At 50.8% G+C, this 18,527-nt stretch overlaps 1 protein-coding gene across 1 annotated transcript in view; it reads right to left on the bottom strand.

Annotated features, from left to right (window-relative positions):
* The window catches only part of RREB1 (ras responsive element binding protein 1), a 129,177-nt gene that overhangs the window by 20,950 nt on the left and 89,700 nt on the right, over positions 1–18,527 (bottom strand). Inside the window, 2 exon segments of the mRNA XM_036870593.1 lie at positions 11,679–11,815; positions 12,375–12,519. Of these exon segments, the coding sequence (XP_036726488.1) occupies positions 11,679–11,815; positions 12,375–12,519 (282 nt within the window).

Here is an 18,527-nt window from a genome sequence, read left to right as displayed (position 1 = left end):
CTCCCTGCACCTCTTCCTCCTCCTCTCTGTCCTGTATGGGCCACAAGCAGGTGAAGTTCGGGGAACTGTCTGGAAGCTGGTCTGTGCCTTCCCCGAAAGGTGAGACTAAGAGGAGGTTAAGAAAGAAAGGACAAGCGCAAAGGCAGCAGGGAGCTGCCACCCAGTGGGCCCTCAGGCGTCTTCCACCTGACGTCCACGACGACTCACTCTTCCCGAGTTAACAATTAGCACCGACGACATATATGTTGTGTAGAATATTTGCAAAGTGTTTATAATTAACTTTTACCAGCGCTGGGACATTGCAACAAATACGTGAGCTCAGTGCATCCTAGCAACCCTGCCGGTGTGTGACCATCCCGTCACAACGGAAGCGGAGGCCTGGTTCTCGCTCGCCCTCAGAAGGCAGCAGGGCTCACTCCGTCTGGCAGAGAAAGGGTCGTTCATCAAAGTTGGGTAAAGGGGTGGGGTGGGGGGGGGTCCTCATTAAAAAAAAAAAAAATCATGCACATTTAATATTTTACTCAACCTAAAACATATTCAGTTGATCCTCATTATTTGCGGATTCTGTGTTTGTGAATTTGCCTACTTGCCAAAATTTATTTGTAAACCCAAATCAATACTCGCGGTGTGTGCTTGGACAGGCAACGCAACAGAGAACAGAGTGGGAAGAATCTGAGTTGCCTGACGCACACGTTCCCTGCTGGGGTTGGACAAGGAGACGCTCTGCCCTCTCGTTTCAGCTCCTACTGTAAACAAGTGTCCTTTTCGCTGTCTCTTTAGTGCTGCCACATTTCTAGCATTTTAGTGCTTCTTCTTGATGAGTCTGCTATTTAAAATGGTCCCCAAGGGCTTCGCTGGTGGCACAGTGGTTAAGAATCTGCCTGCCAATGCAGGCGACACGGGTTCAAGCCCTGGGTCGGGAAGATCCCACATGCGGCGGAGCAGCTAAGCCCGTGTGCCACAACTACTGAGCCTGTGCTCTAGAGCCCAGGAGCCACAACTACTGAGCCCGTGTGCCACAACTACTGAAGCCTGCGTGCCTAGAGCCCATGCTCCACAACAAGAGAAGCCACCGCAGTGAGAAGCCTGTGCGCACCGCAACGAAGCGTAGCCCCCCCGCTCCCCGCCCCTAGAGAAAAGCCCGCGCAGCAACGAAGACCCAACACAGCCAAAAATAAATAAATAAAATAAATAAGTTTTAAAAATAAAATAAAATGGTCCCCAAGCGTAATACTGAAGTGCCACCCATTGTCGCCAAGAGCAAGAAGGCTGTGACGTGCTTTGTGGAGAAAATACGCGTGTTAGATGAGCTCCGTTCAGGCGTGAGCTAGAGTGCTGTCGGCTGTGAGTTCAATGTTGATGAGTCAACAGTATATACTACATAGAGTGTCTTTAAACAGAAACACACTTAATACAACAAGGTTACGTATCAATTAGCTGATGAAAATGTGACCAGAGGCTCGCAGGAAACTAACCCTGTGTTTCCTCCAGGAACAATGGGTTCAGCGCCCAGTAACTCTCTGTCTGTGGGGACTTCACGGAACGTACCTGCTGTGTAACAAGACTCCACTGCACATTCATCTCGCCCATCTTTTATGGGGGCCAAGGACTTAGGTTTGAGTCTAGTTCCACTGAGTGAAGATCCATGTCGTCATCACTGTGAGTCACACTCATAACACAGCATCTTTGATTTCTGGTTTTAGATGCTTTCAGGTAGAGCCAAGAACTTAGATTTCTGCAAACCAAACTAAAGCAGCATCCTAGGTTCTTATGATTGTTTCTCTCAACTGTTCACAGCTGTCTTGCCCACCCTAAATTTGACAGCAAAACAAACAAACAACAGCAACAACAAAAACCTGTCCAATCTGGATTATGTGCAAGTATGCCCAACTTAGTTTTCAGACTATTCTTTAAAAAAAAAAACAACAATATTTCGCTGGCTTACAGAAAATTTAATTAAATTACAGCAAATAATTACAAGTATTACTGACATAAACAGGTTGGGGAGAAATAATACTGGCCCTCGGCAGCCTGCACGCCAACTGCAGAAGGTGAGCAGGTGGGCCTGGGCAGGGGGCTGCACGCTTCTCGAGCTTTTAACCTTGAGCTTCTAACTTTAGACTTAGAACGTTTTTGAGCATTTATCCCGTATCTGCTTGCTGTTGGAGAAATGTGTGTGTGTTATGTATCTTTATGTATTTAGATGCACACATATATAATGTACCAGGTACATTATAAAATATAAAAATAGAAAGTTTTAAAGGATGAGTGAAGAAAAGTCCTATTATTTTGCCTTTGTGCCCCAGAGATCTTTCTGAACACCCCCCCCCACCTTTTGAGACTATGGCATCAGTGCAGAGTCTACTGGCCATGAGTATTCCACGTGAGGGCATCACCCGTGGGTTGTACAAGGGAATGGAGAGTGTCTCGGAAGGTGGCGATAAGGATTACTGCCCTTCTACCGTAGCCGTGAATTCTCAGTAACGCTGAGTTTGCACCATTTATCTAGACATATCCATCTCCTCCTTCATTCTCTTATTCACCTTCAAACCCTTCCCATTTCTGGTATCTGGTACCGAGTTTGCGCTCCATACACACGTGGCAGAATTACCTGGCACCAACCACAGGCTGTGTCCTCTGAGGAAGGCAGGTGTGGAGCAGTGGGGGGATGGGCGCAGGGACCAGGGAGTCCCAGCTGGGAATGGGGAGTCAGAGTGTGTGACCTTGGACAACTTGTTTCACCTGTATTTCAGCTGCCTGCTGTGTAAAATTTCCCAAACGTGCCTGAGATAAGAATCCCCTCGTGACCTTGTTAAAAACCAGATTCCTGGGGCCACTGCCGATGGACCGGCATCAGAGTAACTGGAGGAGGAACCCAGGAATCTGTATATGTGCAAGCACACCAGGCGCCTCTTACACCAGACAAGTGTGGAAAATAAATTAGTGAGAATTAAGCAAGAGGATCTCAAATTTATGAACAACTTAAGCTACAAGCCTGGGAGCGCTCATTCCCTTCCTGCTATGAGTCTCCGTTTTCTTTCTCATCTGTATGTGGGGATCTTTAGAGTTACTGTGAATAACAGGTAACCAAATGCTCGGAGAACTGCAAGGTGCTAGACCAAATTTAACCATTATTTTATAGCGCTAGGTACAAAAAAAAAAAAAAATCAGGAATACCCCATTTCCTGGCAATTACAGCAAACACAGAAACGCAGAAAAAATGGAACTTTAATTTCCAAAGGATGTATTCTCTCCTTTCGCTCTCGAGAACTTCCCAGAACAGCAGAACTTCTCCACTGCTGCTGTTTAATCTGGAGACTCACTGGGGGAAACGTGTGTTCTTTCTAGTCCTGCCTCTGCCCTGCACCCCCTGCTTCCTCATCACCCCCGTTCCCTTCTGGAGCCACAGCCTGCACGCAAATGCACTCAAGAGCCTCCTAATGCCGTGAAACGAGTCCTCCATCCACCACATCACACCTCTGTTTCCACAGGATTTCAATCAAGGTGCTCCTATTTCACTTCTGAAAGGATGCAGACTATCATCTTACAAACAAACTTCTTGAAAAGTGGCAGAGAAAATAAAAATCTGCCTTGAAATCAGAAGCACATCAAGAGGCTGGTTAAAAAGAAGGAAAGAACCCTCGTGGGAAAAAACACTGCCCCCCCATCTCACACTTGGACCTCTATCTGCGGACAGACTTTAAATGAAACCATCATGGAAAACCGTCACCCCGAGACGTTCAGATTGCCTTCGTCGGGCCGAGACACTCGGTTCCTCCTGAGGCCCAGTGGAGGTCACTGCAAATCTGCAGGTGATGAGCTGGCTGCAGGCACTGATCTGGGGCTATCTGCTAACCTCGCTTCGGCCTGTCACCTTCATTAGGCCACAGCCATTGATCGGGTGGTCCCCACCACTCTTCTCCTCGACCCCGGTTTGGGGGATCTTTCAACCCTGCCAGGAACTCGTGAACAGCACACTGTGAAATATTTAGATGGAGTGGAACTGTACTTAGAGTCACAGCAGAGCGACTGGAGGATGATTTCATTTTGCAAGTGATCTGACGACGTGCCAGGGGGAAATTTTACAGATCCGAGAGGCTGCTTTCGGATCTTCTGGCAACGGAGATGGCCTTAAGTTGCAAACTGAGGGTAACTTTTCCAAATGGAGACTAACTTTCGCTGTCAGGAAGATAAATGCATTTAATGGGGGAAAGTGTATCTAGCTGTAGGGTTTAAAGAAGCTAATAACATTCCACCCACTCTTCTAAGAACAAAACTTTATTTTTTTCTTTTTAAATCACATACTCAAATAGACTACCGTAAAGAAAACAAAAATGCATCATTTGAAAAAACTCTAAAGGACAATTTAAGTAAAGGTGAGCTTACTTTTGAAACACAGGGACGAATGCCAATGTGGACATCCTGCCTGCCCTTGGCTTACGGAAGGATGATCACCTATATGTGAGCCCCAAATCGTCTGCTCACAGAAACAGTGTTTCTGTACCCAAGGCAGTTCACCAGAGCCCACTTCACCCAGAAAGCACTTGAATCCCAGCACATGTTAGCAAATGCTTCTCTGAGAAAGGAAGCACGTTCAGTTCAGAGTGCTGGGAGAGCGTCCTGCTCCCCCAGCTGCAGGGTTCCACCTCCCTCAGGGCGGCTCTACTCCCGGGGCAGGGGCTCCAGCACTTCAGTTTACTCGGGGTGGGTGGTAAGGCAAGAGCTGAGGTTTGGGGCCGTGCAGGGTTGGAACTTCTGGAAGCGGAGGGGAAAAGCAGCTGTCTGCAGCTTATCTGCTCTGCCTGCTGTGGCAGCACCTGCGGTGTCACTGAGGGGGTTTGGGGAGGTGTGAAGCAGAGACAGGAGGGGCTGGGCTGGGGGTCCCAGGGGAGGGAAATGCCCCCCAGCAGCAGGCAGGGGAGTGAGCCAAGTTTCCACTGTGGCCCCCGGGAAACAAAGGAACAGATGGCAGGACTGGGGGCTGCCAGCGCTGGGGCTGGAGGGAGGCACTGTGATCCCAGAGCACCTCCACCACGCGCTGGATCTGTAGCCTGTCCTGTTCCTTCTCCTCCAGAAATCAAACAAACTCACACAGTCTCTCAGCACACGGGCTCTGGCCCTGACGTTGGGCCTCGCCGGGAAGAGCACACTGTGAACGTGGTCAGAGAAGGCTGACTTCCACGAGAGTGGCAAACTGCACTGATCTTGAAGCTACCCTGCCAGCCACAGCTCAGGCCAGGGATGGGCCAGGCAGCTCCGGGAGGTCCAGGAAGTACTCTCCTTTGTTAGCTGGGGCTTTGTCCTTTCAGTTCTCAGAGGGCTTCAGTGCAAATGAATGATGTTCTTGTTCATGCCCAGATCCAGGACTAGTCTCAAAAAAACAAACGTCAGGATCTTAAAGTCACTGAATCGAGGACTGACACGTACCACGGCACACCCAATGGGGCAGGGCACCACGGAAGCCGTTCTTTACAACACATGCCCTTCCTTCTTATTTATTTTTTAGAAGAAAACTGCAGAATTCTGGGCTGGGGTAGGAATGTGCTATGATACACGTGCTATGACGGCGTGGGCGCTGTGCGGGAAGTAGGGGTACAGGAAGAAGCTGTCAACAGAGCAGCCCACAGTAGGGCTGACAGTGACTTAGCAGGACGAACTCTCACAACTAAAGGCATCAGCCGTGAAACAAGGAACGTGTAACCACTAACCAGAGTGGGTTTCCCGACTAACCTTCCTGAAGGATCTACAATGGAGGGGAGCTCGCACACACACACACAGAAGATTGAGTCAAACCAAGGTAAATGTGGAGGCAAAATCACCAGCAAAAGCATCTACAGAAATGGAAAACAAGGCCACCAAAAAGCTTTAAAGAAATTTTTTTTAAGCCTTGTGGCTAAGCAATTCTGGGACTAACTCCTCCCAGGGTTTGCTACAGTAATACTGTATCATCTGGTGACCCCTTACTTCCACATTGTTCTATCATGTCTCCCAGTTAAGGGACAGACAGACGACCCCCACTGCCACAAGAAAGGGTTAAAAAATTTTTTTTCACTATGCTAAACATATTTTTGAAAGACTGCTTTGGCAAATTTCAAACATCAGGAAACACATTTCTTTAGAATCTCAGGTTTCCCCAAAAATCTAAGGGAAATGGCGTGCGGTTCTATAATTCAAAGGTATCAGGACCTTCCCAGCTTCCAGTCGTCTGGGTTTCTGTACAGCTGGATCACAACACTTGGGAGGCAGGACTCACACCAAATGTAAACAGCCGTTCAGTCAACCAATCTTTACAAAAGCAAAATCAGACACAAGTGGCTATTTACAACGATAAAGACTAAAGGCCAAACTGCTTTCATGTTCTCTGTCAAGGAAATGGTACCTGGAGAAGCCCCGGCATTGGCTTCCTTCTCTATTTTACTGGAATGGGATTCCCAGAGAGCGACATGAACCCACGACTGTAAGTGTCGCAAGGGTTAAAATATTAAAAACAACACATGTTCTAAATAATAGTATCAGAAGTAAATGTTCACTGACTGTTTGTCACAGTCTGGGGACTGTGGATGCTCCCTTCATCCTCACACAGCCCCTAAGTCCATTTTCCAGACGGGGAGACTGAGCCCACGGTCACGGAGACGCCAGGCCCCGGTCAGACTGCAGCCGGCTCCCTCACCCCCCCCCCCCTGCTGCAGCTGCTGCGCTGTGTGTTCAGAGGATGGTTATACTGCAGGTGTCCCAGCTCCTTCTACAACCCACGTCACGTCCTTAACGCCTGGGCCCCGGACAGCGGCTCGACTGGGAGTCTTCCCGACACTCCCCGAGCAGCAGCAGGCCCGGCCCTGTGGTCAGAACCCGTGAAATACCCTGCTGAGAAAGCGGCAGTCACCCTGGCTGCTTCCTTGAGATACTGAATTTCTTGCTCATTACAGTGTTTTAATCGAGGGACTGACATTCCTTTTTAAAGGGATTCCATGCTTCATTTTCTCTGCTCTGTCTACGGAGGCAAGAGGGGCGAGTGCGAACAGCTTCTCGTCAGAGCCCCGCCCGGTTCAGACACTCCTCTCCCCTGGTGCCCACCCTCCCTGCCCTCCCCCGCTTCCCAGCCGCAGAGCTGACAGCCAACAGCTGCACTAATCTCTCCCAGTTGCTGGGAGCAACAGTGACGGCCTGTGAGAGGGCCCTGGCCAGGGGCAGCCTGCCCTCCCCACGCCCAGGAATCCGCCGGGCTGCACACTGCGTCCTGACGCCCTGCTAGGTCTGTTCGACCGAAGCAACGCAGCGGGAAGCCGGGCAGGTCCAGGGACTGCTCAACGGGCGGCTGGGGTGAGCCCAGACGCCGGCGGCAGTCCCCACTCCGCACGGCGGAGAGGCCCCTGGGCAGGGTGGGGAGGGGCCGCCCGGACAGAGGCCTCCAGCTTCCGGCCAGTCAGGGGGCGGATCTTCTCCTCCCTCAGCCCCCAGCAACGTTTTAAATCTGCCCTCCACCTGGCTGAGCCTCAGACCCCCGGGGCTCTTATAGGAGATGCTGTAGAGTATTCTGTTATACCCTCTCCCTATTTTTAGGATGACATTTAACAAGTGTGGGACCAGCGCCATGCCAGTCAGTCTTAGGGTCTCCCTGCAGGTGACGGGAGTGTGTAGAGGGGGGGTGGGGTGCAGGGCAGGCGGTCGAACGTTCCTTGGAACACTTGAGAATCCAGAAGAAGAAGGTCCTGGCGACTCTCCCCACCTCTGGCAGCCCGCCCTCCATGCCTGTGGGCACCTGCCCTCCCCTCCGTGCCGCCGCGTGCCCGCAGAGCCCACTCGGGTCCCCACCTTCCAACTCCCCATGTAGATTTAAGGGCATCACCATAACGTTTTCCTCACAGACGACCAGGATCGGTAACTGGACTGGACTGAGGAGGGCCTGCCCCGGGCAAGCGCCCCAGCATCCAGTGTAAAATGCCGTGGGAAGCTTTCCGCCAACCCATCCGGCTCCCCGGCTCCCTGGCTCCCTCTGCTTGGAAAACAGGCTGCTGGCCTGTCTGGCCCTGAACTGACCCACTTCACTCTGCTGTGATCGCTCTTACTCTTTGCCGACAGCCCTCGAGGGGCCCTGTCTCCACTGTCACCGCTTTTCTCTTAAGTCTGGTCAAGGGCCTGGCACACAACAAGCACTCATTCATTTGCCGGATACGTTTTAGCTGAACTAACTCAAAAATTATTTATTACGCGATCTCCTTTAATCAAGAAGCCACGTAAGATTATACAATAACTTTTGCCAAATTTCGCCCCCAGCTGCAGCCACAGTGCTACCGTGACTACCCAGAGGTTCCCCCCGGCCCAGCCCAGCCCCCATTAGCCAGAGACTAGTCATTCAGACACAAAATGGGGAGGGGGGCGGGGTCTGAGACAAAGCCCTCCCAGCTACAGGTGGGCTTCTCCTAGGCTCGCACCTATCCATGGGCTGCCGGGGGCTTGGAATGTGCCTCTTCCAATTGAAATGGGCTGCGATCATGCCCCACACACCAGATGGCAAAGACTGTATGAGAATGAGAATGTAAATCACATCACTGACGATTTCTGTACTGACATTATATTTTGGATATATTAGTATACCAGCAAAGCATGATCAATTTCAGCAAAGCACGACCAATTTGGCTATTTGTTCTTCCTGTTTTAGAATGTGGCTACTAGAAAACTTAAGGTGGCCCTTGTGGCTCTCCTCCTGTTCGCACTGGTGGGTGCTGACCTGGACTTCCCTCCCAGCTAACTTTACTCAGGGCAGCGGACGGCCTGTTACTCTGTTCTATTCTTATAACCGGGCACGATATTCAACACCCAGACACCCTCACACAGGGACGTCCTCTCTGCATCCACCTGCTCACTGAACACTCTGTCACCTCCAGTCCCAAGTGCCAGCTCCCACCAAGCCTCTGCTTCTCCTGTCTGGGGGGCTGTACAGAAGGGCCAGGGCAAAAACAAACCCGACACTCGGAGCCAGAACCACTACAGTGGTTTGTGTCTTCCTTTTGCTCTACGCTTACACTTCGTTAACTTGAAACACAAGGCACTGCAGGAGAATGGCCTCGGCGCTTACACGAGTTTGGATTTCCAGTGCTTTTTATTAAGGAACAACGGGCACCTTGCCAGCTTTGGGGGTGGGCGGTAAGGGCAGGAGAGGGAGAGAAAGAAGCCAACAGCTGTTTCGAGTTATAAACTTTCTGTCTAATCTGGTAGCATCCCACTGTGGTTCTGCTGCCTCTGGGGTTTGCAAATGGAGCTGGTGCCTATTTTAGCTCTGGGTTAACGAGCAGCCTCTCCCACCAGCTACCGTCACGGTTCGCTGCCTGGCTGGGCCCTGCCGGCTCATGCCCGTCCCCATGGCATCCTCCGATGGCAGGCCATTACGTGGAGGGCAGAGCAGAGGGGAGAGAAGGGAAATTAACTATGTTCTGTAATTAACTCCTTTGGTTCCCAGGCGCAAGACCCACCCACCCAGCAACAGCCGCCAGACAGGCGATGGCATGCTTGCCCCCACCACGGATGCAAGGCAACCTCTTCTCACGCCACTGCCGGGAGGGGCCGAGCCCCCCACCAGGCTCAGAACTCCTCCAGTCCGCCCTCCCCAAACAAAGGATGCTATCACCCAGTGGGCAGGGAGGACCTGAGGCTTAACTTCACAGCCTTGGCGTCACGGCAAGTGAATCACGCACCAAGTCATGTGAAACCGCGAACCAGTGTCCACGGCGCTTCCCGCCTCCACGTGCTCGAAGCAGCCAGCGAAGCCTGTCCCCAGATTAGGCGCCGGTCCAGAAGGCCCCACCCCAGGCGCACCCACGGCCCGGTGCCGGCCAGCACTAAAGGAGGGGACACCCGATCTGCCTCTATCATCGCTATACACTGTGCCGTGCAGGCTCCAGCTGCCCAGAAATCTCTCTCTCGAGAGTCATTTTCCCTGTCGGGCAGAATCATCCAGAAGAGGGTAAATGGGTAGTTCCTAAGATGGTATCTGATCACAGAATACAACACAAAGTGAAAGAAAACCTCGGGAGGAACCCAGAGAGGAGCAGTGTGTGGACTGAGGCACCCTGCAGCGCCGGGTCAGAAGCGCTGACGGGGGGCGGAGGGTCGGGGGTCGCAGCTGCTATTCCTGCCTCTGCCCACGACTCACCACGTGAGGTTTGTCTGGTAACTTCACCTCCGCTTGCTCAGGTCCTGCATCTAGAGAACTATTCCAATAGTCACCACCCACCACCAGCCCGCGTCCTGGGATGCTGTGAACGTTAAGGAAACCATGAAGTCAAGTTCCTGAATCTCTCAGAACGACAGGGCCTACAGAAGGAAGAGCCAAGTGCTCTTTCTTGGTAGACAGAAGAACAACTGCTAAGAGGCAGGTTTCAGAGTCACAGAATTTCAGGCCTGAAAGGGAACACAAGGACGATCTGGTCCAGCTCTCTTTCAAGGCTCAGATGCAGCTGGCCCAGGCCCCATGCGGGCAGAGGCGGGACAGGGACCCAGGGGCCTGGCCACCAGTCCGTGCCTGCCCGTCACATCCAGGAGTCTCCCAAGACGGGGCAGTCACCTGAAGACGTGTTCTAGCACTTCCATTGCTCAGAGTTTAATCTCTCCATAAACTCTTTTTTCTCTCTAATGGAAAAATGTCACGCTAATGTGATTAAGGATAATGATTATTTGACACGACTCTATGTTACTGGACAATTAGGCTTTTTCCCCCAACACAAACATGTTTAGCTGCCTCAGACCTTTTCACTCCTAAGTCACAACCAAACATGTGCCCCCAGGAAGGAAATGTGGTCCATGTATTGGTGAGTCAGACAAACAGATGTCCAGATTTCTGCACTCGCAAGCTGTCTTCTGAAACCCAAAGCTGCGACCACGTACGCACTGGCCTCCGCTCTGGGGACCTTCAGCTGCGCCTCTCAGGACGTGCCACTTTCAAGTCTCACGATACCAGAGGCTCCCCTACAGCGCCTTAAAAATGATACAGTAGCAGTTTCAGAGAGGAATAGGGTACCTGCTCAGCAGGAACAAAGGGCTTTCTGCCTGATAAAAACATAGGCAAGAAGGTCGGGGAGGCAAGCTGAGCTCTCCCCCGACCCCAGCCCCAAATTCTACCGGAGGTCCGCCTGGGACCACTGAAAATCAGAAAAACTATGTGGAGCCTGGACCAGCCGAACCATCACCTTTGCTGCTACTGCGACGGGCTTCATTCAGGTCCCGTGTCCTGCACGACAGAACTCTGTCTTGCCCCCAAATGCTCTCCTAGGTTTCTGTGCTACCAGCCCGTTCCAGACACCCACGAGCACCTGATCTGCCCTCCCCGTCCTTATCACACACACGGGCGCAGCTAACGACCATTTGGGCTGCAACAGCTTGTGTGAAGAAAACGTGCCTGCTGCCCAAAGCCCGGTGCTAGGAGGCTACCCGTGGGCGGGGGCTCATGGGGATCGCCCGGGGGCCCCGCCAGGAGTGCAGGAGGCGCCGTGACCCCGGTGAATCCTCCCGGGGCTGCAGCCACCTGCCCTGACCCCTCTCAGCCCCACTTCCACCCCCGCAAGCACTCTGATCGGCCTCACTAATGGCCTCACAGCCCAGGCTGGAGTAACAGGAGGCAGGTTGCATCACACATCACAAGGAGGAGCCCCCAGAGCACAGGCCCGCCCCAGCCTCTCCCCTACCTTAGCGGGTTATCTGAGTGGGTCTCCATGTGGGTCTCCAGCCCGTACTTGCACACGAACTCCTTGAAACACAGTGGGCAGTGAAACACTTCATCAGTTTTCTTCTCCACGTCACCCGACTGCCTGTCCTCCACCATCTTAGGGGAAAGTACAAACACTAGGTCACAAGGGAGGGCTCCCACGTGGTGTGTTTCAGAGAAGCCGACACTAAATCCAGAATCTGGAAGGAAAAGGACGCCTCCCTCCTAGGCATTAAGGATGTTACTGACCAACGCTTCATGTAACAAAACCTCACCGAACAGCAGCACCCACCCACCCACCCTCAACCCACTCATCCATTGAGCAGATATTCACGGAGCACCTAGGACCTGCCAGGCACCGGGAATACACGAGTGAGGACAAAAGAGTCCCTGATACTCCGGAACCTTCCATGCTAGCTGGAGAAACAAAAGCCTGGGAACAATGAAACAAGCCCCTCAAATCATCAGTGGGCTCAGCGGGGGGCTCTTCCTTCCACAAAGGAAGAGCAACCAGGCACTCTTTTCTCCAGAGACCTTATGAAACAGTGCAGGGAAACAGAGGTTAGAAGCTTGGGACGGGTGTCCGCCAAGCCCCCAGACTGCGAAAATAAAGGCTGGAGGGATTTCTGCCAAGAGTCCCTGGGGCAGGCACATCTGTGCTGGGGGCAGAGAGGACCTTTTTAGCAGGCGCTGGGTCTTCCTTCTCTGACTCTGTGTCGTGACTCAGTTTCCTTTTGGAGGACAGCCGCCTGCGCTTCAGTGGGGACGGAGGGGCTGCAGCTGTAGCGCTGCTGGGGTCCTTCTCATGAATCTTCATATGTCTGGAAAGAACACACACACAGACAATGTGATTTAGCAAAAACTGAGTTGGTTTATTTAAAATGTTTTATATTTTCTATTTGGGCACTGGTAGTTAAATTTTCCTTAGTTAAGAGATACGGGGTATAATTTATACAGTGACTTCTTTTTAAAAACCTTATAATCTCCTTGAACCCCTCGTGAAGCTCTCACAACGAAGTGCTATCCAAAAACGTGGCTCAGTGCCTTGCTGTCTGTTGGAAGATATTCATGAACTTCACTGGCACTAATGAGATAAAAACAAACTATTTGATGATCTGTTCTACTTATTCAGGCAAGCTGTACTATTTTAGGGCACATAATTCTATAGACAAAAGAAGTCCCAGGTACCACTAGTTCACAAACCAAGAAACCACTCTGTGGTCCCAGAACCCACCCCCTGTCTACCAGTAGAATGTGTTCTCTCTCTTCTGCCTCTGGAAGCATGTTGGGGGTCAAATTTGAGAAGTGCTGGCCGAGCACATGTCTGAAGTGCCTGAGACCTGAAAGCCTGCCCATGCTCTCCAAGGTCTTACATGGATTTGCAGATCACGAGAGTAGCTGGGACAATGGGATAAGTTAACGTGTTGCAACCCTGACATCTATAGGACTAGGAATACACATACAAGAAAGTATTATATTAGTATGCATATGTCTGTTCCAAAAAGAGAGTTTTATGGGTGACCTGACTTAAGTGACCTTACATTATCAAGTTCTAAAACAAACATTCTAGGAACCAGGTCCCAAGAGCTATAGGGAAAGAAAGAATGGCATTACAAAAAGAAAGTCTCAGTTTCCTTGCTTTGTGACATTAAAGGTTTACTTTTCCTAATGACAATCATCATCGGCATCATCATCTCTGACCGGGGTTAAACTGTGCCAGATGTGGGAATGTAGCCACAGCTTTTTATAAATAACCCTCTGATGGGATTATCTTACTGGAGACGTTCTCAGGAATGGGAAAAGACAGCAAGTTTTTATAAACGATCCTGTCAGACCTCTACAAAGAACTTCTGCTCAGCTCAAGCTCACATTTTGCTGCACCTTCTGTACAGGAGACAGGCTGGGGATAAAAGGGCTGAGAAGCTCATGAACCACCAGCAGCAACAATTCAGGCTCTCAGGCCAATGATTCAACGAGACGGCTAGGCAACACCTTTCCCACACACAACCTCTGCCCCCAGACACCCGTGAGTCCTCCTTCTATGCGTGTGTGGAGGTAAGAGCTAGGATCTCCCTGGTTCTGGCCCTACAGACGTACTCTAGAAGGTGGAGGGGTCCCCACGCCAGCCCCTGACCACACCAGCCTCTGCCCGAGGAGCACCAGCCCAGCATCCACCAGTAGGCGAGATGTGGCCTAACCTCTGAGGAATGGCATTCAGGGACGGAGGCTCAGGCCAGCCCTCTGTTCTCTTAGGGGGAATCAGTGTGGTGAGTCAGAAAGATCTAGTGGGAGAAAATGGAAAAGAATCACAGACAACCATCACGCCCACAGCCACATAATTCCTTGCTTAGATTATTAGGGGAGGATGCTTTATTATTAGTTCTTGGTCACCTAAAGCCTTGAGAAAGTTAATGGAGACAAACAGCCTTGTTCTATGTACCCCCTCTATTTCAACGCGATTGGGAGCTCAGGAGACCATCACTTAATATCAGTGTTTGGAGAAAAAAAGAAAGGCTGGCAAGTTTCTTTCGACATTTATTGTATGGCACATTCCAATTTTAGAAATGTAAAAAAAGTCTTTAGGCATCTAAGAATTGAGGAAGTATGATAATACTATGGGATGTAAATTAGTACCAAACCCATCCTTTCAAGAAATCACTCAAAATGAATTTTAAAAACGAATATCCTTTTCTACAGCCAACAGGCTACTTGTGCAGATAAACATGAGGCTACGATAACCCACGAGGATACTGGAAATCAGAGACTGACAACTGTAAGCAGCCCACTAGCGCATTTCAAGCTATCAGCACACCTTTCCTGTCAATACGACACTAACAGTCACAAGACTGATGCTTTATTATCTAGCTCCTGGGATTTATGACAGAAGCTGTTTTCACAGAGCAGAGAAGAGGGGGGACTGAGCGAGCACGCAGTGAGGATCTGCTGGGAACTTCACCCAGATTATGATTTCCGTTTTGCAGATGAGGCCGTTGAGGTGTGGAGAGGCTGACATGCCAGGGCCTCACAGCTGGGATGGACCCAGGTGTGCCAACTCCAAGGTCTGTGCTTTTCCCCCAAACTGCCTTTAAAGGCCGAGCCTTTGCATCTCTGTTCTAGATCACGGATCACGGGCTGGACACTCAAGGCTATTCCCTGCACCCTGGACACTTCTTCTCTGAGTGACTGTGGCCCACAGTCTTGCAGTTGGTACCAAACTCTAATCTCCGTTCAACAGGAGAATGAAGGGCCCACAGGTCAGGCCTGGACGCTCCCACCTCCAGTCCCGTGTCACTGCTAACAGCAGGGGGACGAGACCAGGTCAAGGCCGTCTCTGGGGCTTGGTGGCAAGCATGAGGCTTCTGAACATACCAGCCACTCCGGCTCCCCCACTGAGCCCAGCCGGAGCCTCAGTTCAAAGCTCAAGCAATGCTCCATTCTAGGGTTAAACTGTGCTTGTTGGCCAAGACACAGGGGGTTCGCAGTCTGTCCTTCCACCTATGGGATGGCCAACTTCTGGAGGCTCGTTTAAGAACTTGATTCAGTCAATAATTGAGCTGCCAGGCGCTGGGATCCCCGGGCATTTCTGAATTTGGAAGTGATCTGCAGTTAAAGACACTCCCTACCCTGACCCCTTCTCGTCTTCCCTCCATAGCAGGAGCGGCCACAGGAGTGTCAGTTTCCTCCCCGACGCTCACAGGAAGTGTGGCGAGTCACCATGATGAGCCACTAATGGCCTCTTCCCTGCAGAGTGTGGCCAGAAACAGAGAGGAGGGTGGGCAGGGAGGAGACAATCCAATTTCTCTTCTTTAGAAGACCTGGGTCTGTTTTTCTTTCAGGTTTTATTTCAAGGGCTAATTCACCTAATTTCCATGTACCCTAAGAATCAACAAATTACAAAGAGCCTCAGGACTGGAAGGGAGGTGAGATGCTATCCCACCACCCACGCAGCACAGAACGTCCCTCAGCAGCGTGCACTGGAGACAACGTCATTCAGTTCGGATTGAATGCTTCCAGCAGCGAGGACATCTCCGTTTTCAACAAGGCCAGCTGTTAAAACCATCTTCCCCATGTCGAGTCAAAACTTCCATCCTGGGCTTCCCTGGTGGCGCAGTGGTTGAGAATCTGCCTGCCAATGCAGGGGACACGGGTTCGAGCCCTGGTCTGGGAAGATCACACATGCCGCGGAGCAACTGGGCCCGTGAGCCACAATTACTGAGCCTGCGCGCCTGGAGCCTGTGCTCCGCAACGAGAGAGGCCACGACAGTGAGAGGCCCGCGCACCGCGATGAAGAGTGGCCCCCGCTCGCCTTAACTAGAGAAAGCCCTCGCACAGAAACAAAGACCCAAGACGGCTAAAAAAAAAAAAAAACAAAAAAAACCAAAAAAACTTCCATCCTTCCTTTAAACGTGTCTGTCCTCAGGGGCGACACAGAGTCAGTCCACCTGCTCTTCTGCAGGGCAGCCCTTCAGATAGTTCAAGGTGAGGTCTGCGTCTCTCCGAAGTTTCTCTTCCCAAAACTGAACAACTCTGGCTCCTTCAGCCAGCGCCCTCCAGCTCGGCGCTCCAGTCTGCTGGTCGCTACTCATCTTGGAATACTCTCCAGTTTGCGAATATCCTTCATGAAATGTTGGATCAGAAGTGAACACCAATTTGGATGTGGTCTGAGTGCAGGGCACACAGAGGGCTGGGACGACCACGTCCTGAGGTTGTGTAAACGGAGCTGGGGTTCCCAGGTGTGTGGGTCTTGTTTTGTTTTGTTTTACTTTTTGGCCGCACTGCACAGCATGCGGGACCTCAGTTCCCTGACCAGGGATCGAACCCCCTGCAGTGGAACCTCAGAGTCTTAACCACTGGACCCCAGGCAAGTCCCCCACCCTGTGTGTTTAACAGCAACGTGACACCCTCAGCTCGTGCTCAGACCCCCGTGATTCCTTTGTTCAAACTGCTGTCAAGCCCTGCGCCCTCCATCCTGCACCTGAACACTGAACAGCTGTTCACTTTCCAGGCGGGCAAAGACGAGCAATATGCAGCAGTGCTGTGGTACACAAAGCTGGCTCTCAACACTGTGGATGGTACTGAACACTGGTAACAACCTTTCTGCAAAGTAGGTGCGTAACAGGGATCTGAATTTTAAATACACATGCCCTTTACTCCAGTGATTCCACTTCTAGAGATTTGTCTCGAAAACTAATAATTGGACAAAAGTGCAAAGATCTACGCACAGGGATTGATGTGCCATTATACCCACAGATGGATATACCGCAAAAACAACAACCACAGGATTCTTGACTGGCTGGTCGTAACATTTTACACTGGCCACCCTGCTTTCCCTCTTGCCCTCCTGTTGTTCGTTCTCTACAAGGCAGCCAGAGTGAACTTCTAAAACATGGATCAAATCAGACACTCCTCCACGTAAATGCCTCTGATGGTCCCCTCTTAGATCTGCCTACTTCTTGGGCCTCCTTTGTCGGCACCCTACCCCGATCCAAGGTGCTTTCAGACGTAGTACTCTCTCCAGGTCCCTCAAAGGCATCCAACCAGTCTGACCCTAGGGCTGGTGCACTTGCTGCGCGCCCTCTACCCAGGCTGCTCCGCCCCCGGCCTTCCAGGGCTGGTGCCTGCCGTCACAGCAAGCGCCCCAGCCCACTCAACATAGATGCTCTCCAGCCTTCGACCCAGTTTTACTTCCTTCACAGCACATACCAGTAACTGGAAATACCGGGTATTTACTCGTGTGACTGTCTCCTCGGCTCAGACTGAAAAAAAGTTTCATTATAATCTTGTCTCTCCTGTTCTCTGCACTCGCCCCTGGGGATGCACAGTGAGTGGTTAATAAATAGCGGTCAAATGGCTGGATGGATGAGTAGGCGAATGAATCAATCACCGCTGAATGGACGGATGGATGGAGGGAATGGATGGACGGATGACGTGTACGCAGAAAGCCTGCTACACTTGCAGCATCACTACCACATACGTCTTCAGGTTCCAAGATAACTTCTCACTCACCGTACTAGGATTTAATGTGCACTAACTTGATATGAGATGGTATAGAAAACAGTGTCACAGTGAAGGGACCTCGATGAAGAACACTCCAAAGATCAACACTGAGGACATGGGGTAGTTTTTTCTCTTATTGGAATTCATCTGTATTTATGCATTCAAAACTACACCTACATCCACAGTAGAGAGAAGTTGATGTAAAATCAAAGTAAACATCTGTTTTCTGCATATAATCCTAGAAATTTCCTTTGGAGGCATGCCACATCGACTGTAGAAATCCTGCCACATTGCGGTCTAAGGAAGGCATTTTACCAGAACTCTTTCAGGAGTCAAGGGAAATTTTCTCCCATTCCTAACACTGCACTCCCGGCCCCCTCCTGGGAGGTGGGGGGACTCTTCCAGTAATGAATAATGACAAATATTGCAGATGTTTTTCAAACGAGGGGAAAAAAATCTAAGCCTGAGTACTTTTTAGGAGCCCACTTTGAATTCTGGGGTGGATGTATATTTTCAGCTCAAAGTTTCCCTCCTGTAAATGTTATTATTTAACTTCTAAAATGTGAAAAGATCCATTTTAGCTAGGGTGGGATGTCTGTTAAGAATACTGAATACATCACAGCTAAAACAACTACACCTGTACAAGAGCTGAATGCCAGTCTAGTAACTCAGAGCAGACAGACCAATTCCTAAAGCACATCCCTCCCTCCCCCCCCCCAACTTCCTCACTTCCAGTTCCAAATACAAGAATTTTCTACTGACCTTTCTTAGGTGTGATTTGGAAATGGAGATAAACCCTTAACCATTCAAGCATTGGCTTGCTCTGAGAACG

This window comes from Balaenoptera musculus, chromosome 11 (genome assembly GCF_009873245.2).
Source record: "Balaenoptera musculus isolate JJ_BM4_2016_0621 chromosome 11, mBalMus1.pri.v3, whole genome shotgun sequence".
Lineage (NCBI taxonomy): Eukaryota > Metazoa > Chordata > Mammalia > Artiodactyla > Balaenopteridae > Balaenoptera > Balaenoptera musculus.
This window is presented reverse-complemented; position numbering and strand designations above follow the sequence as displayed.